The following is a 27,166-nucleotide window of genomic DNA, read 5'->3' as shown; positions in this document are numbered from 1 at the left end:
ATTGAGAGGTGTCACAATGGACCCATAACGTTTGACAAACTCCCTGTAGTACCCAGTCAGGCTCAAGAAAGCTCTGACCTGTGTCTGGGTGGTGGGATAGTTCAGTACTTTATGGTCTGGATCTTGCTCTCCAATGGTTGAACCTGACCTCCACCTACAAGTTGGCCCAGGTATACAACCTGGCTCTGCCTTATCTGGCACTTGGTAGTCTTGATAGTTAGGCCTGCCTTTTGCAGGGCCTCCAAAACATTCTTCAGTTGGATCAGGTGATCTTCCCAAGTGGAGCTAAAGACAGCAATATCATCTAGATAAGCTGCACAGTAGTCACCCAGACCTGAGAGGACTTGGTTCACCAACATTTGGAATGTGGCAGGTGCATTCTTCAAACCAAAGGGCATTACCACAAATTGATAATGACCTCCTGGGGTTGGAAATGCTGTTTTGGCTTTTGCATCATCACCTAGTCTGATCTGCCAGTAGCCAGCTGCCAAGTCAAATGTACTCAAAAACTTGGCAGAAGCAAAACCTCATCTCTCTCTTACCATCTTGGGTGTGGGGTTTAGGTACTAGTACTACAGGACTGGCCCAAGGGCTCTCTAAGGGCTTAATGACTCCCAACTCCAACATCTTTTGGACCTCTGTCCTGATACAGTCCCTGACATGATCAGGTTGTCTGTAGATGTTACTCTTGACAGGCAGACTGTCCCCAGTGTCCACTTCATGAGTGCACCAGAAAGTCTGACTTGGAGTCAGTGAAAGCACATGTCTGTAGGCCTGCAGAACGTATCTGCAGTCCCTCTGCTGCTGATCAGTGAGGCTGTCTGCCAAGACTAGTCAAGTCAAGTCAAGTCAAAGAATTTATATAGCGCACTACATACCCAGAGGGTTTCAAGGCGCTTAGGAAGGGGAGGAGGATTACTTGTCAAATATCCACGTTTTAAGTTGCTTTCTGAATGCTAAGTGGTTCTGGGTAAGGCGAAGGTAAGCGGGGAGTGAGTTCCATGTTTTAGCAGCCAGGTATGAAAAGGATCTGCCTCCCATGGTGGTCTTGTTGATGCGAGGTACAGTGGCGAGGGCTTGGCTGGAAGAACGTAGTTGGCGGGAGGGGGTGTAGAAGGACAATCGTGAGTTGAGGCATTCTGGACCGATGTCGTAGAGTGATTTGTGTGCGTGGGTGAGCAGTCGGAAAGTGATCCTCTTATTGACGGGTAGCCAGTGGAGGTCTTTAAGGTGACCAGAGATGTGTTCGTTGCGTGGGATGTCTAATATGAGTCTGGCTGAGGCGTTTTGGATTCGTTGGAGTTTCTTCTGGAGTTTTGCGGTAGTACCTGCGTAGAGGGTGTTTCCGTAGTCCAGTCGGCTCGTGACCAGAGCGTGGGTGACTGTTTTCCTTGTTTCGGAGGGGATCCAACGAAATGTTTTTCTGAGCATGCGAAGAATGTTGAAGCAGGAAGAGGATACGGCGCTGACTTGTCTGTTCATTGAGAGTGAAGAGTCCAGGATGACGCCTAGGTTCCGTGCGTGGTCTGTCGGGATGGGTGCTTTTCCGAGGGCTTCCGGCCACCAGGAGTCGTCCCATGCGGAGGGGGATGTACCTAAGATGAGGACTTCTGTTTTGTCTGAGTTCAGTTTCAGACGGCTTTGTTTCATCCATTCGGCGACTTCTTTCATTCCTTCGTGTAGGTTAGTTTTGGCGGTGCTGGGGTCATTGGTGAGAGAAAGGATCAGTTGAGTGTCATCCGCGTAAGAGATGATGTTGAGGTTGTGTTGGCGTGCGATGGCCGCGATGGGGCTCATGTATACGTTGAAGAGGGTGGGACTGAGAGAGGATCCTTGTGGTACGCCGCAGATGACTTCAGAGGCCTCGGACTTGAATGGTGGAAGGCGGACTCTCTGGGTTCTTCCAGTGAGGAACGAGGTGATCCAATCAAGTGCTTTTCCTTGGATTCCGATGTTATTGAGGCGTTGTAGAAGGGTGCTGTGGCAGACTGTGTCGAATGCTGCAGAGAGGTCAAGGAGGATGAGGGCGACTGTGTCTCCATTGTCCAGTAGAGTACGAATGTCGTCTGTTGCTGCGATGAGGGCGGTCTCAGTGCTGTGTTTTGCTCGGAAGCCAGATTGTGAGGGGTCGAGGGATTTGTTGGCTTCGAGAAAGGCGGCGAGCTGGTTGTTGACTGCTTTCTCGATGACTTTGGCCGGGAATGGAAGCAGCGAGATGGGGCGGTAATTTTTGAGTTCGGTGGGGTCCGCTGTGGGTTTTTTCAGAAGGGCGGTGAGTTCAGCGTGTTTCCAGTCTTCCGGGAAGGTGGCGGAGTTGAAGGAGCAGTTGATGACGTCTCGGAGGTGCGGTGCTATGACGGAGTCTGCTTTGTTGAAGATGTGGTTAGGACATGGGTCTGTGGGGGATCCTGAGTGTATGGAATTCATCAGGCGGATGGTGTCCTCAGTGGAGATTGGGTTCCAGTCGTTGAGGGTGTTCACGGGGGGAAGATGATCAGCAAATGGTAGGGTGGGTTGGTTTCCGGGTTGGTTGTCAAAGCTGTTGTGGATGTCTGCAATCTTGTTGTGGAAAAATGAGGCTAGGGAGTCGCAGAGGGTTTGAGAGGGGGTGATGTCGTTGGAGTTGGCCGAGGGATTGGAAAATTCCTTGATGATGATGAAAAGTTCCTTGCTGTTGTGAGCGTTGTTGTCAAGTCGATCCTTGAATGCTGTTTTCTTGGCTTTTCGGATTAGTTGGTGGTGAGAGCGGGAGGCGTTTTTGAAGGCGTCCTTGGTGTTGGTGGTTGGGTCTTTTTTCCAGGCCTTTTCAAGGGAACGGCAGAGTTTCTTGGACTTCTTGAGATCATCGTTGAACCATGAGGCCTTCTTGCTGCCAGGTTTGTTTTGACGTTTTTTCAGTGGTGCTAAGGTGTCAGCGGTGTTGGATAACCATAGGGTGAGGTTGGTGGCGGCTTCGTTAGCGTTAGAAGAGAGTGCTGGGGTGTTTTGAAGGAGCGATGCGGAGATTTGGTCCGTGGTGATTTTTTTCCAGTTTCTTTGCAGGGTAGGTTGGAGGTGGGTGCTGGGTTTTGGTTTGTTGTAGGTGAAGTGAACGCATCTGTGGTCAGTCCAGAGGAGGTCCGTAGTGTGGCTGAAGGAGACATGGTTGCTGGATGTGAAGATGGGGTCGAGTGTGTGACCTGCGATGTGAGTGGGGGAAGTGACTAGTTGTTTAAGACCGAGGTTGGCGAGGTTGTCCACGAGGATGGCGGTGTTGCGGTCGTTGATCTTTTCGAGGTGAAAGTTGAGGTCTCCCAGAAGGATGTAGTCTTTGGAGGGGAGCGCGTGTGGAGTGATGAAGTCCGTGATGTCTTCACTGAATTTTGCGCGGGGTCCTGGTGGTCTGTAGAGGAGGGTGCCTCTGAGTGTGGTGTTGGGGTCGATGTGGATCTGGAAGCGAAGGTGTTCGGAGTTGGCGAGGTTGGCGTCAGAGCTGGTTGATATGCGGATTGATTTCTTATGGACGATAGCGATTCCTCCTCCTGTGTGGCTGGTACGGTCTTTGCGAGTGATCTTATAGTCTTCAGGGATGGCAATGGCGATGTCTGGTGCGGAGGAAGCATTCATCCATGATTCCGTAAGGAAGGCGATGTCCGGGGAAATGGTGTCTAGTAGATTCCATAGGTCAATGGCGTGTCTGCGGACCGATCGGGTGTTGAGAAGGATGCATTGTAGGTGGTTGGGGTCGAGAATCTGAGGCGTGGTTGTAGCGGAGATGTTGAGGGTGCCGCTGAATTTGCAGGAGAAGCAAGAGAAAGGTCCATGGGTGTGTCCAGGAGCGGCTTGGACGCAGTTGGGGGCGCGACCGGGGTTAAGGGCTAGGAGGGTGGCGGCATCGTAGGTAATGCGGGGGGGCTGGGAGGGACGGGGGCCAGGGAGTATGGCGCTGGGCGCGGTCCAGGCGCGGACGGGCGTAGACGGGCTTACCTTTGGCGCACCTTCGGCGCGGATGGGGCGCGGTCGCTGCGCGTGAATGCTGCGCGCATAGGCTTCTGTCATATATGGATGGTGGGAGGGGAGGGGCGAGGGAGGATTAGCTGGGAGGCGGGATCAGGTCGTAGGGGAAGGCTCCGAAGTACAACCACAACAACAACAAAATGGCGCGATGTTTAAATGGGGTCAGAGTCACAAACAGCGCGTATTCTACCTGCCCAGCGCACAACACTGTAAATAGTGACAAGCGGCAGCTAGAGGACTACAAGCGCGGTAAATAAATATATTAAATTAAATGAAATCCCCTCTAGCGTTTCTAGCGTTGAGTCGAGTGGCAGCTAGTGGAGTGCACAGCGCAATGGTTAATTGCTTAAACACAGGAGATCACAAGCGCGGTAATTAATTAATTAAATCCGCTTCTAGCGTTATCACAGGCAGCAGTAGCGAGAGGCACAGAGCAGTAAGCAGTAACGATACCAAAGCAGCAGCTTGGGGAGCGACCTTCTCTGAGCGCGTCAGGCAGGTCACAGCGCGATTGGAGGTGGGGGCTAGGCTGTATGGTCAGTGGGAGGGAGGATCAGCTGGGAGGCGGGATCAGGTCGTAGGGGAAGGCTCCGAAGTACAACCACAACAACAACAAAATGGCGCGATGTTTAAATTGGGTCAGAGTCACAAACAGCGCGTATTCTACCTGCCCAGCGCACAACACTGTAAATAGTGACAAGCGGCAGCTAGAGGACTACAAGCGCGGTAAATAAATATATTAAATTAAATGAAATCCCCTCTAGCGTTTCTAGCGTTGAGTCGAGTGGCAGCTAGTGGAGTGCACAGCGCAATGGTTAATTGCTTAAACACAGGAGATCACAAGCGCGGTAATTAATTAATTAAATCCGCTTCTAGCGTTATCACAGGCAGCAGTAGCGAGAGGCACAGAGCAGTAAGCAGTAACGATACCAAAGCAGCAGCTTGGGGAGCGACCTTCTCTGAGCGCGTCAGGCAGGCATCAACTGATCCATCATCAGGGTTCTGAGAGAGCAGGTCTGGGAGAGGGTCACTCTCTACCTCCTGTCCTTCATCAGTAGCCATGAGCAAGCCCATGTCAGCCCTGTCTACATATGGCTTCAGTCTGTTGACATGAAGCACCCTGTGGGGGCTCCTGGGAGTTCCAAGATCAACCAAATAGGTTACCTCTCCCTTCTGTTCAACAATATCTAAGTAAGGGGTGATTACACCACCTTACCCAAGCTGAGTGATCAGCCTGTGGTGTCAGTTTAGATGGCCTGCCAGGGGTAGCATAATACATGCTGCCGCCCCTGGTAGTCCTTGGATGCACCTATGCCCTGGGTACCTATGGTACACTATACAGGGGCTCACAAAGGTGATCCAATACCCAATCAGGTATGTACCTAAAGTACATGGTATCAATTTAGAGAGAGAACAGCTGGGCTGTGGGTCTGATTAGCAGGCCTACAGCCACACTTTAGTCGAAAAACCAGAGAATCACAGCGAAAAGTGGGGGTGACCATAGGAAGCAGACCCTACTCTCCTACAGTCTCCAGCAGTGAGGACAGAAGTAAACCATGCTGCCGAGAATTATTGAAGAGAGCCACCAGTCTAGTGGTGAAGTCCGAAGTATACATTGCATAGAACTCTATTGGTTAGCCACCGAGGCCAGACACCTTACCCCTCGCCATTTCCTTAATCGAATCCCATACCTTTTGCTATGTAACATCCGCACCCAGTTGATCCACCACCGTAGGCTCAAAGGGCCCTGGGGCAGCATCTGCAATATAATTCAGCATATTCATCTCACTACACTCAGCACCTGAGGAATGCAGATCCCAATAATGTCGAAGAAACACAGCATCAATCCCCTCCTGTGTAAAAACATCTTGTCCTGAGGATTGCGCAGTTGGAAAATGGCGTAACCACCCTGTCGCCCTGTAAAAGCCATGCAAGCATCTTGCCCTATTTATCGCTCTCGACGTGGGCCTGTCTACATAAGCTGTATGATTAAAGCATCATAGGTACTCGACCAGCTCAAACAGCTTCTCCCACTGCTCCATCAGTTGACCCCCTCCCATCCAGAGTCGCCTACAGGGCACACTAGCCAACACCACCTCCCTCAGCTGGATACCCGAAAGCTATGGGTTCATACCCCAACTTTACTGAAAATGCAATATCCCCGGATCACCACTTCCATGGTCTCCCATACCACCCCCACTGACGAAGCTGAGCCAGCATTGTCTTTCCAGTATTGTGACACTCGCTTCTCCAGCAAGACCTGAAAGGCCAATCATCAAGCAGTGCAGGATCTAAGTGCCAGGTAGGTACACTAGGTCTAGGCGAGGACCACTGGTAAACGCCCAATACTAGGGAATGGTCAGAGTACATCTTTGCTAAATACTCCACCCCACCACTGCACAGTAGAGTGCCATACATGTATAAAGTCTATTGCGTCGAACCTCGAGATCATGTAGGCCAGAGAGGTATGGATATAAACAAGCCTCCGGGTGTCTCATCCGCCAACAGTCTACCAAATTCCTCTGTCCAGCCCAGAAACAGTCGCCCTCCACTAGCCTGCCCGCTGGCACGGTCACGCAGGGGCAGGTATGACCTATTCAAACTCTGATCCACTACATAGTTATAGCGCTAACAGAGGGGCCAGTTTTGTGAGGAACTATGGCCTGTCCACTTTCGGAGCATAAATATTCAACAACCAATATCCCTACCATCCAAGGAACCCAACATCAAGACATAGCGGTCCTCTGGGTCATTATCTGCTCTGTGCAACTGGAAGGTGACCCTGGGTCTGATCCAATTAAGAGGGTCCCCGAAAAAGCTGAGTACGAAGTAATGTAGAGTTGACGCCGTCAACATCCCCGAAGGGCTTGGCCCTCAAGATCTCTAAGATTGGTCTCCCGGAGGAATGCAATATGCACTCCTCTGCATTTTAAATAAGACAGTACATTTTAACGCTTAAAGGATGAAGAAAGGCCCTGCATGTTCTATGTGAGCAATTTAACTTGCGTTGTCATGAGTAGTGGGCCAAGAAAGGGAAGGAACACATGGGGACCCAACCGTCATCTGCCCCCATAAAACCAGAAGTGCCGCACTGTACTCAATACACAACTCCTTAGCCTCATACGCTCCACCGCCAAGAGAAAAGGAAATACAAAACAATACAATGAACCCAAAAATCCCCCAACACCCCCCAAGGACTGAGACATACAACTATCCTGTCCAAACAGCGCACCACACAGGGCTCATCCAGAAGCCAACTAAGGGCCAGATGGCCAACTAGATCCATAACAGAAATCTGTGCGTGCGGAAGGAGCCACCAGCTAGAGGCGGAGAACCAACACACGAGGAATTAAACAGTTTAATAGGACATTTCCCACAAGCCCCAACCCTCCCTTGCCTGGACCACTCAAACAGGATTCGAGATATCACACAGGTGCGAACAGCCATATATCTAACCTGCCCCTAATAACACAACAAAGGAACAATATACAACATTCACGAGATGCCCGGGTAGGTGCTTCAGACCAGATCGGACATGGCGTGGCCCCCAGCTGACTATTTATGAGACCAGGGGTAACAGAGTCAGAAGTAAAGGTGTGATGTTATGGGGACTGGTGCCGAGAGAAGCCCTTGCTCGCCCCAAGCGAGGCCCTCACCGCCCTCGACTGTTCCAGTGCCACCTGCGTTTTAGTAGGGCGGGAAGCCACCCTGCGTGAATATCGTTGGCGTCTGGGACATAAAGGTCGCCACAGCTCAGGCATCTCAGGTCACACAAAAAGTTCAATCCAGTCCCATATCGGAGATGGGTCAGGGAAAAAAAGTTCTCTATTCGCAGTCTGGGCTTGTAATGGAGAAGGAAAAAGCACAGAGTAGAGCAGACCAAGGTTGTGTAGCTTTTTCTACACCGCAAGGAATGACTCTCGTTTCATCTGAACCTTGAGGGTGAAGTCTGGGTAAAGAGACACTTTGGCATTGTTTACCACAAAGGGGCCATGCGTGCGAGCCTGTTGTAGGAGTTTGTCCCTGTCTCAGAATTGCTGGAGGCAGGCCACCATAAGGCGCAATGGGGCTCCAGGGTGAGGTAACTGCACCCGCACCCTGTGTACATGCTACATGGCATAGAACCTGGAGAGGCCCCCACCTCCTGGAACCAAGCCTCCAGATGAGCCAACAGAGAGTCACCCGCAACACATTCAGGTAGTCCGACAAAGCGGACATTATTGTAACGGGCCCACCCCTTCTGATCAGCCAAGTGAGCAGCCACGCCAGGTCTGTGCTTTAAGAGTAATTTTTTTTGTTTAAATGTTTTTATCGACATTTATAGTTTTTACAGTACAACAATAGCTAAACGACCTCAAATGCTAAGTAATAATACGTTAGCAAAACATATGCTGAGGTTATAGCAGTAATAGCGGGTGCATATTGTATCTGGTATGGCGTAGTAAGGATATCAACAACATTAGAACACCTGAGAAGAGGTGTAAGCGGATGTACAGCCATCGTGCTGAGCATTGTGGCGTTGAGCTATGTGTGATGTAGTGTACCACTGAAAGTGGGTAGAGGGTACAAAATAAGGAGGACAACATAACTTAACTGAAGGAAAGGGGTAGCCGCCCGTGACCCAAGACCCTAAAGTGTTGCAACGGTTGAATAACTGCTTGTAGCGCCCATGAGGACTCTATGATCCGCCAGTGCGAGTGGGGATTGTGAGGCGCAGCCCCCATTGTGGCGTTGTGGTAGTGGAATGTCATCTTGGAGCTGCTGAGACCTCCACTTCTTCCTGTGTGTCTTCAGTGGGTGTAACTAACTTCTGCTATTCATTTACAATATCCCCCCAATCTATAGCTAGGGGGAAATTGTGAAGCCCCAGTAAGTCCTCCCTCTGCAGAGCCATGACCTCTAAACTGGCCCAATTGAGTAAAGATTGACACCAGTCCAATGTATGGGGTGCCACCGGTGCTTCCCATCTTTTAGTGATCAGGCGTTTTGCCGTGACTACCCCGGTCTAAGAATTGTATGGGGACCTCGTGTTTCCTGCTCCTCTTGAAGAGATGCAATATATACACCTCCCAATGGAAGGGAATTTCACGCTTGGTGCAGTGGGACAAAGGGCCGCTATGTCTATCCAGTACTCCCAAGGGCAGGGGAATGCCAGAACATATGCAGGAGATCTGCATTGGGCAGGCATCTCCTGGGACTTTCAGAGTCATCCCGATGGAAGAACTTGTTTATCTGGGCAGGGGAGAGGTATGTGCGGTGGATAATAAAATATCGAATCTGCTGAAAGCGCTAGCTGCGAGGGACACGTGTCGGACCTTCTAGTATTGCCATCCATTCCTTCTCTGATAGGGCCCGTCCGAGGTCTTCCTCCCACTGTTACTTCAGGGGGTCAGTAGGATCGCAGTATGCTGATGGAGGGAGGAGGCACACCAGCGTATCAAGTGTCCCCCTGTGCCCATTATATGTAGATATTGCAACAGGTGGTATGTGGGAGGTTCTGTTGCTATATTACCCCAACTAGTTGAAAGTGAGGCTATGAGCGCATGTTGCAATAGGAAATGCCCTGAAGGTAGTCCATCTTCTGAGATTAGATCTGTATAGGGGATTAGGGTGCCACCTCCAAAAAGGTCCCCAGTGGGATGAATGTTTGCTGTCTCCCTTCCACGTAGCTCCGCTGCCGTGATGCATGACCCACCCTTTGTGATCCTTGTAGGGGAATAGCTGTGGCATATGGTGTGGTAGCATGGGTGATGTGTAGGCTTCTGCTGTAGCTTTTGAATGCTATTGAAAGCAGCAAGGAGTCCGCTTTTCTGGGCTCAGTGCAAGAGTGAAACATGCGGAACAATGCATGAAGTGCCATAGGAGGTTGCAGTGTGACGGTATCCGGCAGATTCCTTGAAGCCATATGGCCACCCATTGCAGCTCAGCTGCTAAATAGTAGTGGTCAAAATTAGGCACTGCCAATCATCCCTGTCCCACCCACAGGTATAACTTCCTGATGGAGACCCTATGCCTAGACGTACCCCAAAGAAAATCCCTAACCTTTGCCTCCAGTTTGCTGAAATAGCAGGGGGGATTGTAAAGAGGCAGGGTAGCGAAATAGTAAAGCAGACTCGAGAGAACCACCATCTTCGCGAGGGCCACCCCACCTGAAATAGAGAGTGTTCCAGAATGTTAATTGCGAGTAAATAGAGGAAATGGATCTAGTGATGTTTCTGGCAAGTAGGCCGGTTTTGGTTCGATATATGTGGATACTCAAGTATCGGAATGTACCTATGCACCAGGACACTGGAACCTCCCCCAATGAGTACCTTGGATCTAGTGTGGACAACGAGAACGGGAAGAGAGTGGACTTTGCTGCGTTGACCTTAAGCCCTGATACTGAGCGAATTGTGACAGTGCTGATTGAAGTGAGTGGGGGATAGCGTGAACGTCTCTTGGTATAATAAAAGGTTGTCGACATATAAGGAGAGTGTATGTGAGCTGTCACCCAGGGGAATACCCATGTCTACCCAGGCACGAATTAATGCCGCTAGGGGCTCCACTGCCAGGGAGAAGAGGAGCAGGGAGAGTGGGCAGCCCTGGCGAGGCCCGCGGCCCACCCTGATAGAGCCTGATATGTAGGGCCCTGTTTTTACGCGGATTGTTGGACGTTTATACAATAGCCGAACAATGCTGAGGAAATAGGGGCCTGTGCCAAACCTTGGCAGCACTGCAAAAATGTAGTCCTACTCCAGGGACTCAAATACTCTCTCAAGGTCGAGCACAAGGAATTCCAAGCAGGCCAGTTCAGGGGGGCGTATTCGGCTACTCTGAAGTAGCAACAGAGATTAAGTGCGGTGTTCTGGGAAGGGACAAAACCATTCTGGTCCGTGTGCACCAAGCAGGGCACGTGGAGAGCAAGCCGGTTGGCAAAAGCGTTTCGCCAGGACTTTATAGTCCGTGTTTAGGCTCGCTAGTGGTCTGTAAGACCCCAGGGCTGTGGGGTCCCTGCCTTGCTTCAACAGGCAGACAATGTTAGCTGTGCAAAGAGAGGGAGGTAGAGTTGTGCTGTCGAGTGTTACTGTATAGAGCGCATGTAAATGGGGCACAAGGGTCTCAGCATAAACCTTGAAAAACTCTGTAGGGAACCCATCAGGGCCTGGTAGATTTCCCGATGCAAGGGAAGCTAGCGCTTCCCTGATCTCCTCCTCAGATAAGGGGGAATCTAACTCTAGAAATTGGTCAATAGATAGGGAGGGCAGCTGTATGGAGTCTAGGAAAGAACCTATTTGATGAGAGTCACTGTGTGCGCTAGATGCGTAAAGTGAGCATAATGTTTGGTCATGGAGCAGACATTATGTTCGAAATATCTGGTCACTGCCGTTTCCAAGGAGCAAAAAGACTGATCACCCAACGCTGCCACCTTCAACCGTCAGGTAGGGATCGGAGAGGGTATCCCCTCTCAATTTAGCAACATGATCTGTGAATTATGATTCGAGTGAGTTCGGCCTAGGTTGCTGGTGTCACTAATCAAGTGAAGTAGGGCTGCTGTTGCCACGATGCTGTCCAGCCGCACATTGAGATCAGAGATCATGGACTGACGAGTAAAAGGAATACACCTTCAACTCAGGATGACATGCGCACCATACATGTTAGGGACCAGTGCCCCAGCCACTTGGCCAGAGCCTGCGCATTAGATGAGGCAGTGGTGCAGGTAATGGGCAGTGCTTTAAGAGTAATGATGCAATGGTCTGCAGAAATAACAGCTGGTATCAGTCTGCACTGTGCCATCTAGGGTAATGACCCTCTCCGAGACAGTCTGTGGATCCTCTCTAATAATGCCCTGCTCCATGGAGAGAGTCAAATGTACCCTCCCAACGTTCCCCGAACGTTTTGGTGCCGAGCAAAGGTTTCTCAAACTTGTCATCCATGTACGCCATATGTCTGTCACAAGCACCCTGCTGGGGGGCGCTCCCAGTTGCGTCATCCTTGGATTGCTGTGTGCGCCCCAAGGTCACTCCATTGAGGGCCCAGGTAATGCTGGAAGACAGGGCAACCGCACACCACTACTCATCTGCAGGTCAAACCAAATGCGCCCCAGGCGATGACACAACCCTTCTAGGTTGTCCATCTAGTGTCGTAGCGGGCCAGGAGCGCATCAAAGTGCTACAAAGAAGGCAGAAAACAATTAATTTTGGGCACAAGATTTTACAAGTGCGACCAGTCAGCCAAACATCCATGATGGTGAAGCACAGCAATTAATCTGCCTCCCAGGACCACTCTGGGTGGCCCTCACAGACCAGGAATCCAGGAAGCCGGTACAGTCCCCTGGACAATCCTCCACTGATGCGAGGGACCAACAGTATCTCAAATACACTCCTAATTGAGCAGAAAGAGAGCAATCAGATGTTCAGCAGGAGTCTCCAAAGAAAATGCAGCAGGCAAGGACCCATCAATATAAAAGTCATCCCAGGCCAAGAGCAAGTCAAGGAGGAGGGCACTCTGCGTCAATAATGGCATCAGTTTCCCCCGTTATTCCCCCACAGCTAACTGGCCCCAGAAAAACAATGAAGCTGGCCCTCTAGGCCATTGAAGATGCAGCAGGGCTAGGGCGACAAGCTGTGTCCCCAATGTCGTTGTAGCTGTCTCCAGGGCCCAGGTGCCACCAACTCAACTCTTGTCTGTGTCCAAGAGTGGTGGGGGCCCGAACAGCACTCTGTAGGGCAAGGATGTTCACAGCTGCCACTATCAGTGCGGGTCACCATCCCAACTGCGGGGAACACTATTGCGTCAATAATGGCATCAGTTTCCCCCGTTATTCCCCCACAGCTAACTGGCCCCAGAAAAACAATGAAGCTGGCCCTCTAGGCCATTGAAGATGCAGCAGGGCTAGGGCGACAAGCTGTGTCCCCAATGTCGTTGTAGCTGTCTCCAGGGCCCAGGTGCCACCAACTCAACTCTTGTCTGTGTCCAAGAGTGGTGGGGGCCCGAACAGCACTCTGTAGGGCAAGGATGTTCACAGCTGCCACTATCAGTGCGGGTCACCATCCCAACTGCGGGGAACACTAGGTGCGGGCAACCAGCACTGTGCACTGGCATGCTGAAGAGCTGCAGGCAAAGTCGCGGGGGCAATGCACTAGTGTGCCCCCAAGTGAAGTTGGCAAACAGGAGCAAAACCCCGTAAAGTTGACCGCCCCAGGAAAAATCCAGTGCAGCCATTAATAAACAAAACGGTGCCGACACTATGTTAATGCTCTGGCTCCAATGCTGAATCTTCTCCGCGGTCCCCAGCTCCGGCCCGCATTCCAAGCTTCATCTGAGTGCCCTCCTGGGGTCTTGGTTACCCAACAGAATTTTCCCTGTTGGAGCGGGGAAAAGATGGTGGCTAGAAGGGCTTCCTTGAGCTGATTATTGGTTGCTTGTCGGCTTAGCCTGCTCTTTTGCAGTTGCTAGATCACCGGCAGTGGGATTTGAATTTGGTTCATACTTTTTTAATATGTACTTCCTGTGAGCTAATACACAGTTGCTCATTATGTCTCCTGACCCTAAAAACTGTTTTCCTGATTGCCTTCACGTCAGCTTGGCGTATGAGTGACCTTCAGAGTCTTTCTGCCGAACCATCCTCTACCATGTTCTTACAAAATAAGTGGTGCTGAGGACCCAAGCTTAATTTCTACCAAAAGTGGTTCTTTGCTCGCCTCATCTATCACCAAGGATAAGAGACTCTGTTGTTTGGACCATGAGTGTTCTAATTTTTTACATTGATTGCACCAAAGAACATTGAGTGGAATATCCCCTCTTTTGCAGGATTTGCTGGTGCAAAGAAAGGCAAGGTAGTTCAGAAATTATTCATCTCTTGATGGATTGTACTCTGCATGAAAATCTGCTTCTCATTGGCCAAGAGGCAGCCTTTCGAAAGGCCTACAGGCTCATTCCACTAGAGTAAAAGCAGCTACCACTGCGTTGGCACGCGGAGTGCCTTGATATTTGCCTTGCAGCTATGTGGGCAATTGACCATGCATTTACGAAGCACTGCTCTAACTGTCTGGTCAATAACTATAGGCATTTTGTTCACTCAGTCCTGCAGGTGTTTTTCGTACAAGCCAGTTGAAAGACCCACCACCTGGAAGAGGTACTGCTATGGTATCTGTTTTCAAGGTGATCAATCTGTGGTTAGAAGTATCGGTCAGAAGGTCAAGTTACTTTTGGGAGCACTCTTCCTGATAGGTACTCTATCTAACTGCAGATTTCTCACCGATCCTTCCATCTTCCCATTCTGTGACCTGAACTCTTTTCAATTCAAAAGGTCTCAGTCTAGAGATCTACACACAGGTCATGCCAGTTGGTCTATAGGCTCAGCTGCTGAGGGTGCGGACAGCCTAAGAAAGAACCTTACATCAGTGTGCGTGGGTGGCGCTTGTATGCAGTTCCGCTCATCACTTCCGGAGTGCGCCACTTACTGACGCAGAGGAATATTGCTTCGAAGTTTCTGGATTGTGTCTGATGCCTGGGAAATATTTGCAAGGTGAGGAATCTGTAGTTAGAATATCTTCCAAAATGAGCGTTATCGAAGGTAAGTGACTTGCTTATCTGGTATTGTTTTATACTTCAAAATTCAAGGCTAGTTAAGTTCACATAAACTTAATTTTCATAGTATTTTGTTGGTTGGAACATAAGATTCTTAGGCAGTTCTGGATTTCATAACATTGAGTTGCAAATACATAATTTCTTGGTCAATCTAATTTATCTACCCTGAAATGTTTTCACTAAGTATTTTTCCAAACTGATCTTCACTGATTATGTAAAACCTTTTAACAGTAAATGGCAAAGGGAGTTACTGTTTGGTAAATTACAGGGTAATACCAGTTTCTGATTGTGTGTTGTACTTGTTTGCTCGTTGTGGTGTCATAAACCACATATATGTGCTGCTCTTGTTTAAACCGTTGAGAGCAGCCATCGACTTTGCCAGTGCTTTTTGCTCCTTAGTATGACTCATTTGCAGAATTCCTAATTTCATGGGTGAGTGTGAACTAGTAAATGATCAATAATTCAATTTCTGTATTTTCAGTGTGGATTTACAATGGCTGGAGTTTGGGACGATATTTTCAATGACAGTATGTTAATTAAAGAAATTGCTCCAGTTGCAATTGATGCCGCACTGCTTGAAGGAGTTCTTATGCGAACGAAAGAGCAGCCGAACAGATCCGAGGTAATATCCCTTTTCACAGTAGTCATGTAAGAGATCCCTACATTTTAGCAACCAATATTTTACAGTGTGGCAGGATCTGTTATTCCTGAAGATTATCCACCTGTTCATGTGTAATCTCTTCTAATGTATGGCTGATAAAATTCCTAGGACTGTGTATGGTAGTAAATAGCAAAGCCATTGGGCAATTATTTTGCCTTTTAAGACTTGATGCCATATTTATTGTTGCTGCTCTCAGAGACCACAGCGTGCGAATACCCCAAATGTGGGGTCCGTATGAAATTACATCAATAAATATGGGTGAAGATATTTCATTTGCTTCGAAGGGGTTATGATGTCCGTAAATCCTTTCCCTAAGGGAGGATCTTGCAGGGTTTATAGATTAGAACCCAGGATATGTGCTGTCCAGAGGTGTCTCATTCATCTCCTCCAGTAGGAGAGAATGTGGAAAACATGAACACTCAGGATTCCTTCCCTCCAGTTACCTGCCATGGTTTACCTTTCATAGTCTCCTCCTTCCTTTCTGTCCTCCCTCTCATTCTCCTACTGACTATTACTGTGTGGCCTCAGACAAGCTGTCCTCTGAGTACAGTTTAGACTGGAAAACACAGGAAGTCGTGGGAGATGAATGCAGTCAAAGTACCAGGTTCACCCATACTTTGCGCTTTTTGAAAGAGCCTGGCACCCCCAAATGAGTTTTCCTGCCTAGAGAAATCCACACATTTACTTACCTGGATGAGGAGCGTCCCTATGAAAAATTCATAGAAGAAATCCCTATGCCATGTAGAATAATCCCAACCCCCTGATATAGGTATGCTTCTTCATGAATGCAATTGGTAGCCGCAGAGCCACTAAATGACCAGAAGTTCAAATTATGTGGGTCATCTATGAAATGTTATGATAGAAAAAATACGGATGTTCCAAATTGTACCCTCTTTATCCCCCAAGCCTCAATGCATGAGTATACACATACTATTCTGTAGCCACTGTGGCCAAGAATGAACTAAAATAATGAAAACACATACAGATCTGCTTTAACACCATATATTTTTTATTGATCAACCAGCACCAACATTGAATTAAAAGTAGATGCTTAAAGAGTCCAAACAAGAAGATCCCTTTACTCACATTGCTGTAATGAGAGACATAGGTGTTAATAGATACCAAGGATGCTGGCTTTTAGATTTGTCATAGAAACCTCTCTACATATGAACCACCACCTTCCACTCCCACCGTCAGTGTTCGCCACGTTGTATTACTAGGTCCTTAGCAGTTTCCAATGAAGGGGGTTCAAGATTACATCGCTCTTTATAATGTATCTTCTCATATTACTACTTAGATTTATTCGAGCAAGCACTCATTTAAGATTTGGAGCACTTGGATGGGTGAAAGTTGGGAAATGAACCATGAATAAATATTACTTTGCACTTTTAAATTTGCAAGAGACACTCGTGTATGGTAACAAGCAAAAGAAGCACATGTAGTAACACATTTGTTGCTCACCCATGTGATTATGAACTGAGATGTAACATTTAATCAGACATTTCTTGTTCTAGGCTTTCAGGCAATCTTGTACCTGGCTTTCAGTTAGAACTTAATGGTGTGTCAAAAACCTATAAAAAAAGAAGAGCAGAAACAAAAGGGAACTGCTGGGCCAGCCACCACTCACCCCCTCCTTTAACAAGAACACAATCTATCTTGGACCGCTTTTGGTCTATATGGGCCTATACCTGGCATACCCGTCACACTTAGAGCTTCGCAGGAAGGAAAACAGAAAAAGTCAGGACTGTTACAGCATTATGCAAGATATTCAAAATATGTATAAGAAACACTTTGTTGCTTAGCACTGGAATATATGGATAAAGCATTGTCTATTGAGGATTGGAAGTTTGGGTAGCCGGTCCCCTGCCCCGCTTGCTCGTGGCCGCCGGAGGTGTCGAGAGCCACGTGCCGACATCCATGCGCAAGAGGATGCGAACATCCTGCCGGGGTTGGCAGAATGGTTCCTAGGACGAGTAAGGTCCATCCAGAAGGGGGGGTGGGGTGGGGTGGGGTGGGGTGGTGGGTGGGGGGGGGGTAGAACAGAGAGAGCGAAGGGTAGTGATTTTTAAATTTTTCATTCAGTGTTTTATTGTGTTTTACAAATCCCAGAAAAATCAATTCCCAGCGATCATCGAATCCCCCCCCACCCGCACACACAGATCAGAATTTCAAATTTACATATCTCCAGCACCCGTTACCAGGACTACACAGCCATTAAGCCAACAACCCGAGAACCTGGCAGGCGGCGAACAGTGCATTCAGGCTCCTTAAAACTGACTAGGTAAACCTCCTCCTAGGTCTATCAACATATAGGCACTTGGATGGACATTATTCATCCCAGATCCTCCTCGTTCGTGGCATCTTCTTCCCCCACACTGAGCTCATCTTCCCTCTCCCCTTCTCTACCATTCATATAGGTCTGAAACAATCCCCAAAAAGTTTTGGGCCGGCTCCTAGGAGGTAGCAGCTCATTGTAAACCTCAGACTGTGTACAACAATACATCATATCCTGCATCCAACTCTGAACCGTGGGAGTCGGCCTCCTCAACCAGCGCATAGCAAATTCACGCTTCGCCACTAGCAAACCCATGCCAACCAGTCTGCGCGAAGACTTAGGTAACTGTTTAGTGTAGCCTAGAAGCGCAAGCGCCGGGGCAATCTCACCTCTGTAATTCTGCTGAGCTCCGCAAAGACGGCACTCCAGAAGGACTGCACCCTCGGGCACAGCCAGGCAAGGTGTAGAAAATCCGCAACCGGCGTGTGACATCGTTCGCACTCCGCCGCCGCGCAGAGGCCGTATCTGTGTAAGCGCTCTGGGGTGTAATAGACCCTATTCAGAAATTTAAAGTGAAACAGCCTATGTTTACCATTGAGGGAAATACGCCTTGTATTCTCGCAGCAGTATTGCTACATATTGTCATCAAGTGGCATCTGCAAGTCTCTCTGCCAGGCTAGTTGCGCGGTTGTGTACTGTATCTCCCTATGGGATAGGGCTATTCTGTATAAGTTGGTTACTAGCTTACGCGGAGCCTCAGATTTTAACACAAAGGTTAGTTCGGGGACCTCTGGTGGCTCCGCAAGGTCTTCTCCGAGCTGCTCTAGAAGGGCTCTGCGCACCCTATGGAATTGAAAGCTTTGCAGCAATGTATCTGTACCCCCATTACCACGTACCTGCTCCCATGTTTTGGCCCTCTCCTCCTGAAATAGATCTCCTGCCTTGATGATATTGAGCTTGTGAAGTGCTTCAATCACTCCCCTATATCTGCAGGGGGTCAACCAGCGTGCCCATTCCACCGGCATACTCAGTGAGTATAACAATGCCCCACCCTGGTGCTGCAAGAGACTATGCCATGCATGGTTGGTAATGCTATGGAGTCTAGTATTCCCGTTCTGCGGTCCACCGGCTGAAATTTTGTTACAGGTAAAGGAAGTGGGTCTGCAAACAATTTCTCCATTCTCAGATGCGGGATTTGCGGGTTACCATGTACTCAAGCATGCAGGTGTGCCCCCTGTGCTACTCTGTAGTAGAGTTCTAAATCCAGAGCTCCCAGACCTCCCATATTGTTTGGTAGTGTAAGTATCTTCCATTTCACTTGTGGTTGTTTGGCCGCCCAAGCAAATTTTACCATGATTTGATTCAGTCGATGAAAGAACGTGCGGGGCAACACTGTGGGCAGATTGGTAAAAAGGAATAACATCCTCGGCAGCACCACCATCTTCATAACCGAGATGCGACCTAGCAGGGACAGGGGCAGTTTACTCCAAGCTTCCACGTCATCCTCCAGTTTACTAACGGCCACGCCGTAGTTTTCTCTAAACACCAGATCAGCGTCTGTGTGCAATTGTATACCCAAGTACCTAATGGACTCAATTGTCCACTGCAGGGGGTATTCCACTTCAAACTCTTGTGTAACGGAGGTCAGCGGAAAGACTAGGGACTTCGTCCGATTCACTTGGAGACCAGATAGCATGCCAAAATGCACAACTTTGCGCAGGACCGCCCCTAGGTTTTGTTCAGGCTCACGAACATACAGTAACGTGTCGTCCGCGTACATGGAGACTACGATCTTATAAGAAGGGAATCCAATACCTTCCTGTCCATGGTATTCCTGCAGAGCACAGGCCAATGGCTCCGCCACTAAGGCGTACAGTAGGGGAGACAAAGGGCACCTCTGGCGGGTCCTTCTGCGTACAGGAAAGGGGTCAGTGACCAGGTCGCCCAGGCGGATCCTCGCCGTGGGTCTGTCATACAAGGTTCCAATCATTTGCAATAACGGTGCCCCCAGCCCCATCCTAGTTAAAACGTGTCTCATGAAGGGCCATTCCACCGTGTCGAAGGCCTTCTCCATATGTAGAAACACCGCCTTAACATCCTGCCTAACATGTTGCATCGCGCCGAAAATCGTTCTAATGTTGTATGTATGGTTCCTCTCTGGGATGAATCCCGCCTGTTCCGGTGCTACTAGCGTCGGAGCGAGAAGCGCCAAACGAGTCGCCAGCACCTTGGCATATATCTTCGTGTCGAGGTTCATTAGGGAGAGGGGTCTGTACGAGCTGTACTCGTCCAGAGCCTTTCCCGGCTTAGGGATCGCTACCAGGATGGCCTCCCTCATCGATTGCGGCATACAGCTCGATTCGCATAAATCATCAAACAGTGTTTGCAAGTGAGGGATCAGTATGTCTTGGAATGCTTTATAGAACCCCGCCGTAAGCCCATCCGACCCCGGAGCACTATTAGCTCTCATGCTTGTCAACGCCTCCACTATTTCATCTTCCTCTATGGGGAACATTTGGAATTCCCTGTGCCTATTGCCTCCGCTATTTCCCCCCGAAAAAGAGGATCAAGTAGGGAGTAGGGCGGGAAGCGTCAGGTGAAAGGGCAGATGACTTTCTTGGGGGTAGCCAGGACCAGCAAGAGTGGCGAATGGTCAGAAAGTGTTCGCGGGAGGACCCTACAGCCCCACTGAGGTGCCGGGTTTTTAGAGACCCGGTGGTGCCAGGGGACCACACCCGAAGACCTCTGAGTTCTCCCTGTTCTGGACTTACAGAAACACAGAGTCTTCTAGTTGAAGTCAGTGATCGAGTTTTATTGGCTGCAACCAAGTAACATGTGTCCTAGAAGTACGACAACACGGGCCGTAAGTTCTCAGGAGACTGTTCGTTTTTACAGAACCAGCCTTCTCCTTATATACATAAATAACAGCTGTAGGCAAGAATTCTTGAGTTTATGATATGGCTATACAAATATTTCTACAATAATACAAAGAGCGAAGTCATGCTGGTCAGCACATATTTTAGATGTCCAGTTTGTGATGGATTACCCCGCCAGATCAAGAACTCCAATCAGATATCGATGAAACACCAATAAGGTCGGGCACCCTCCCATCATAAAACGGGTCATAAACAAGAATCAGGGACAGGTGTATGTGTATGGAAAACAGGGTCTGTATGTAGTGAATGGTTTATGACATGTTGTGCCTTGATGATATCTTGCTCGGCCACTGGGCGAGGAGCTGCCCAAACAGGCTTGGCTGGAGGCAGTGGAGTCAGCTTCGGCCAGGTCATGGGGAAGTCCGCTAAGGCGGACGTATCCTTTTAGATCAAACTCGGTCTTAATCAATTGACTATATGAGGGCAAGTCATAAGATGGATGCCGTTTACAAAATGGAGTCTGAGGGTTCGGGACGGAAACTACGATTTAAGGGTGTTAGCATCACTCAATCGTGACGCAAATGCATAGGGATAATGTCCTAATCATTACCGGTCTGTAGATACCAAATTCGTCATGGTACGACGATATTTTGTGACACGAGTGTTGGACCTCGATATCTGTGAAACAGCGGGGTCCGGATTTGCAGTACCACAGACCCTCCTTTTGCCCTCATATTAGGCAATAACTCACGCTAATCTGAGTCCAAATCTGTATTGATGAATTCACGGAGATGCTGCTGTAGCATCATTCTGTTGCTCAATTCGTCCCTTGACACAGGCTTCCTTACACATGAGGTGGCGCAGAGGCCACATATTGCAGGAGCGCACTGCATAAACAGGCAGAACATAAACAGAACGGCTAAGATCATCCCGATGAAGATCAGAGTTTTCCATCCCCAGGCAGAGATCAGTTCCCAGAACCACCCTAGCAGAGACCAATCCCCTTTCTCCATGTGAAGGGAATCAGAGATTTTGTGTAATTTGGAGATGGCCTGGTACACTGTCGGAGCATTATCGGGGATGAAAATGCAGCAACTAGATTGGATCACTCTACATACACCACCACGGTCTGCAAGTATGACATCTAGGGCAACCCGGTTCTGAAGGGTCATAAGTCGATCCGACTGAAGCTCAGCTGTCAAGTTGCTAAGGGCACCGGCCGTTTCAGTCACGGCGGATTCAACTATTCTCGTCAATTGTCGAATATTCCTGCTGTTCACCATGGGCCCCCAAAATGGCAGAAAACCCTTTGCGAAGTCTCCAAACTCCTGACCCGCAGTGTCGTCTTGACTCACGACACCCCTAACTGTCCTTGTCCGATGGTAATCTGCCCCGGCCGTGTAGGTGGGTGGCAGCAGAAACGAGATAAAACATGTGCCCGAGAAGTCAGGGGGCAACCATGTGTAGGCTTTGTCATGGCAGACGAAATAGGTGCCTTTAGCCGCCAAGAATGGAGGGGAAGTGCGGGAGGCAAACACATACGTCTCCGTGCATATGCTCTTCCCCAACTGTGCTTTGGGATCCCTGCCAATACCTGGCAGACATAAGTGACCTCGGTGGGGCACTATCCAGACTGGGGAGGATTTCTTTGATTTCTGGCTCTCACTTAAGGAAATCCCATACTTGGTGATGTTCCACCTGCTGTATGGGGTAAACTCATCTTTGGGAGTTGCTCTAACTGTGTCAATATCTCTACTCGTATTTCGGATCCCTGCCACTAGTGCCTTATTGTTTGAGTTCTCCCCTCGAACGTATGGTTCAAGGGAAAACAGGAACATGGTCTGGAAAGCCCATAGAGAACCGAAATAACTAAATGGCAGGACAAAGTAAGGGATGCCCTTATCTGTATTGTGTGGCATGAGTCCGCATATCCAACAATTCGATGTGTTCATTATAGACTGGTGCTGGTGTAGGAGCTGGATAAAGGAGTTATTTACGAATTCTAGTCTTGTGGCAGACTCGTGTTCAGGTAGAGGGTGAAAGGAGTGTGCGGGAACAGTAGGAGGAGGTGCGAGCTGTGTGTTGTGTATGAATGGAACTCGAAAAATGGACAGAGCATAGCCAGTTAAAAACATTATTATACTGCACAACATTGAGATGCTTAACACTAGTGTTCGTCTTTTTGCCATTACAGTACATATTTTCTTTTCAAAGGTCATGTGTCTAGCAGGTCTCTCAACCCCTGGAAACTCCATCCTCTGGTTGCTGCCCGCGGTGGGAGGTTGCTTCTGCCAAGATGTGCGCTCTGTCCAGTCCGGGTTAATTCCCTCAGACTGACCAGAACCGTTGACCTAGGCGTCCCCGGCTGCACTCCTCAGACTTCAACCGCGGCCCTAGCAGCAGAACCGGATGGCGGTTCGAAAATCAAAAATGAGCTAGTTCTCTGGGCGAGAGAGCTGTGAAATCAAAAATAGTTCATGGGAAAGGGGGGGAAATCGCACAAATTCGATTATGTCAGTTCCTTGGTCTGGACCTCAGATTATATTGTTCCTTTCCAGGCACGGTGTGATCTTCAAACAATGTTTCAGGTTCTGTAGTGTCCAACTGCATCGACGGTGGCACAGATCCTTGCAAAATACAATCGCTCTCTTTGTCGGTACCAGTTCCTTTTAATCGTGCATCGCTGAAGGGGACAAAACGAGGTGTAAACTCAGTTTCGGAGTCAGCGACTCCTTGCCGGACCCATCGGTCATATGGAAGGGGGAGCGGGACCCTTTTGCAATGGGCGCCGTGCACCCAGTGTTTCTTCCCGAGGACACGTACTGCAGAGCGGGTGGACAGCAAAACCTGGAAAGGTCCGGTCCAGCGAGGCTCCTCGTTCTTGGTTCGTCTGAAATTCCGAATCAGGATCCAGGAGCCGGGTTCGATGGCGTGGCCTGGATCAAACGGACGCCGGTGGAGAGGAGCTGTGGACCTGTTGATGTAAAGCATGCAGTTTAGTTGTCAGTTCGTGCAAATAGTCAAACAGTGCCGGGTACTCTATTTCACTGAGCCTCCTGGGTCTCGGTACTCCCCATATATTTGCTGGGCGCCCGAACACGATCTCGTGTGGGCTAAGTCCTAATCTGGAATGGACAATCATCCTGGTAGACAGGAGTGCTAAAGGCAGGGCGTCTGGCCACTTGAGACCTGTGCTGGCTTGGATCTTGGCCAGTTTCAATTTTAACGTGCCATTATAGCACTCTACCAATCCTGCCGATTGGGGATGATTTGCAGCATGGAACTTTTGGTGGATGCCTAGACACTCACACACCCTCTTCATCACTCGTCCCACGAATTCACTTCCATTATCACTCCAGACAATTCTAGGCATGCCAAATCTAGGGAAGAATTCCTTGACAAGGGCTTTGGCAGTTGACAATGCAGTGTTGTTTTTAAGGGGGTACGCTTCTACCCACCTGGAGAAGGCGCAAACGACAACAAGGACATATTTCAGGTTATTGCACCTCTCCATGTGAATGAAATCGAGTTGCAAGACCTCGAACGGGTACGTTGGAGGTGCAAAATGACCAGCTGGGGTTAGGGTTCCCCTACCGGGATTGTGCTTCAAACACACCATACAATTTCTGACCAGATTCTCTGCACATTTTGGGATACCACTATTCTGCCATACTGGGGCCAACAGCTTACATATTCCTTGCACACTGATGTGTGCCATTCCGTGGGCCATCGTTACCACTGCGAGCACATAGGCATCAGGTAACAACCATCGCTGATGTTCTGACAGTTCGACCCAACAACCATTCGCGTCTAACCTACCCTTGCTTTCTCTCCATTCATTCACCTCTTTCTCGGTAGCATCAGCTTGTATAGACTTCACGCTTTCGATGGTGTCCTCACACATGCCCACATCAGGGGTCCATCTAGCAGGACCTACAACATACATCCGACTCATTGTGCTCCTTGCAGTCTCTTTCGCGACCTCATCGGCAAATGCATTCCCTCGGCCAACATCATCTCGGATTTTCCTATGCGCCCTGCACTTCACAATCGCAACCTGTAGGGGCAAGGTCAGTGACTCGAGAAGGTCGTGTACTAGCTGGCCGTGTTGGATTTTCGCACCATGTGACGTCAGGTACCCACGTTCACGCCACAATCTTCCAAAACTGTGGGCTACGCCAAAGGCGTACTGACTATCAGTGTACACATTCACTCGTTTTCCTTTCGCCAACACACACGCTCTTGTGAGTGCGACTAACTCTGCTGCTTGTGCAGAATTCTGGGGGATGCGAGCTGTCTCTACAATCGTGTGTAATGTTGTCACAGCATATGCTGCAGTCGTATCACCATTTGGCAACTTGAAACATGAACCATCAACCCATAAATTATCATTACATTCAGGGAGGGGAGTGTCCTGCAAGTCTACTCTCCCTTTTGTCTCTTCCTCTGTCCTAAAGCAGCAATCATGTTTGTCGACCTCTTCTGTCTCTGCTGGTGGAATGGGTAGTAACGTAGCAGGGTTGAGTGTATCACACCTCTTTATGTGAATGTGACTTGCTAACAGGGTCAATTCGTAGCTGGATAGTCGAGCACTAGTCAGGTGTTGCGTTTTCGTCCTGTTTAGTAGGATATCTACTGCATGTGGGACCATAACGGTCAGAGTATTATTCATGACTAACCCAGCCGACTGTCGAATACAGACAGCCGCTGCGGCAGTGGCCCTCAAGCAACTTGGTAATGCCTTAGCTACGGGATCTAGAGTCGCGGAGAAATATGCACATGGGCGTTGTTTGTCCCCAAAGTGCTGCGTCAAGACTGATAATGCGCAACCTTCCTTCTCATGGACGTATAATGTAAAAGGCTTGCTGTAGTCGGGGTTGCCCAACACAGGAGCCGAACATAACGCCTCACGCAACTCATGGAAACTTGCCTGACAATCTTCAGACCAAGGCAAAGGATTGGGTGTGTCTTTATGCATTAATGCCAGCAAGGGCTTGGCCAACAGTGAGAAATTCGGTATCCATTGTCTACAGTATGATGTAATGCCCAAGAAGGCATGCACTTCTCTTTGGGTCCTTGGGACACTCAATTCTGCAATTGCCTGTATTCTTTCTGTGGTCAGTCTCGTTCCCTCCTTCGATAAGATGTGACCTAAGTAGGTTACTTCTTGTCGGCAAAATTGTAATTTGGCAAGCGAGACCTTGTGCTTCATGTCACATAAATGACGCAACAATGACAATGTAGCTTGCTTGCAAATTTCTTCAGTATCTGCAGCGATCAGTAAATCGTCTACATACTGAATCAGAGTCGCTCCGCCAGGTAGAACAATCGTATCTAGTTGTGTTTTCAGAGCCTGACTGACTATTGATGGACTCTCACAATAGCCCTGAGGAGCGCGTTTGAAGCGGAAGCTTCGTCCTCCTAAATTGAAGCCAAAGATATCTCTGCTCTCCTCGGCAATCGGGATGCTGAAGAAGGCATTCTTCAGGTCGATCACTGAAAACCAATTGGCTGAGGCTGGGACCATTGTCAATAAGGCAGTAATGTCGGGGACGACTGGAAACTGTGGTACAACAATCTTATTCACTTCCCTTAGATCGATCACAAATCGGTACACAGGGGGCTGTGAAGGATCGGTACGCTTTAAGACAGGCAAAACAGGACTGTTACAAATGTTGCCTGTAGTCTCTTCGATGACATCTTTCGCAATTAGATCGTGGACTATCTCTAGCAAAGCCTTTTCACATTCTTTGGACATTCTATATTGGGGAATACGTGGCAACTTGACATTAGCTTTCAATGTTATGACATACGGTGCTATCTCCAAACGACCTACATCATTTGAACCATTCGCCCAAAGTACATCTGGAAGAGATGACAACTCAGTCGGAATTCTTTCCTTTGACAAATACATCGGGGAAATCACTTTCTTACCAAGGGTGAGTTGTACTCCCGAAGGAGAACAATACAAAGTCGCATATAATCTCTTCAGCAAATCCAAACCTAACAAATTTTCGCCACAACCTGTTGTAAGGATGAGGGGTGCTTCTAATTCGCATGGGCCAACAGAAAGGGGCATGGGACTGGAGATCGGGTTTCTAACAGGGGCGCCAGAAAAACCTACTGAAACATTCATTTTGCCGGACAAAGGTGCGCCAGGAAGTTTTGAGTGCATAATAGAACTTTTTGTAGCACCAGTATCCAGCAGAAATGGCTCCGACACTCCGGATGTAATTACCTCGACATAGGGTCCATTCTGATCTACTGGAACTGAAACAACTCCCTCTCTTTGTCCATGGCTGTCCTAGCAATTATTACCCTCATTCTCGTTTTCTGCGTAATAGTCATCTGCATAGTACTGAGCTGACCTGGAAGATGCATTATTCTGTTGGTCAAAGCTATTCATAGAATTCTGAGGCAGAAAGGAAATGGTATTCTGGGGGAAATTTCCACGACCCCTACCTCTAGGAGCCTGTTGAGCACCTCTACCTCTTGCGCCGGAGACACCGTTTAAACGTCGTGCAAGAGCTTGGCAATTACTTTTCAAAAGACCCTCTTCTTTGCAATATGCACATTGATTCGGGCCATACGGAGAACGCTGGTGGGAAAACTCGTTTCCTTGCGCGTTTCTCGAATACTGCTGTGGTTGCTGATAATTGGGCTGACTAGGAGTGCGAGGCGGATAGGCTTGTTGGAGAAGGACTTTAGTTTTTAGTTCTTTAGTCTTCTTGTCTGACTTATCTAGCTCGTCTTTGCGTCTATTTTCATAGTACTGGGCTGTTGCTAAAA

The 27,166-nt window shown here is 48.9% G+C and overlaps 1 protein-coding gene across 2 annotated transcripts in view; it reads left to right on the top strand.

Moving 5' to 3' along the window:
• GSS (glutathione synthetase) overlaps window positions 1-27,166 on the top strand; it is a 673,748-nt gene that overhangs the window by 46,536 nt on the left and 600,046 nt on the right. For both annotated transcript variants that reach the window (XM_086932359.1, XM_086932360.1), the window contains exon 2: window positions 15,047-15,187. In XM_086932359.1, the coding sequence (XP_086788485.1) occupies window positions 15,059-15,187 (129 nt within the window). In that variant the 5' untranslated portion in view covers window positions 15,047-15,058. The remainder of the gene's footprint in view (window positions 1-15,046; window positions 15,188-27,166) is intronic.

The sequence above is a fragment of the Lissotriton vulgaris genome, chromosome 7 (assembly GCF_964263255.1).
Source record: "Lissotriton vulgaris chromosome 7, aLisVul1.2, whole genome shotgun sequence".
Lineage (NCBI taxonomy): Eukaryota > Metazoa > Chordata > Amphibia > Caudata > Salamandridae > Lissotriton > Lissotriton vulgaris.
Note: the sequence above shows the minus strand (reverse complement) of the source record. Positions and strands in the feature narration are given on the sequence as shown.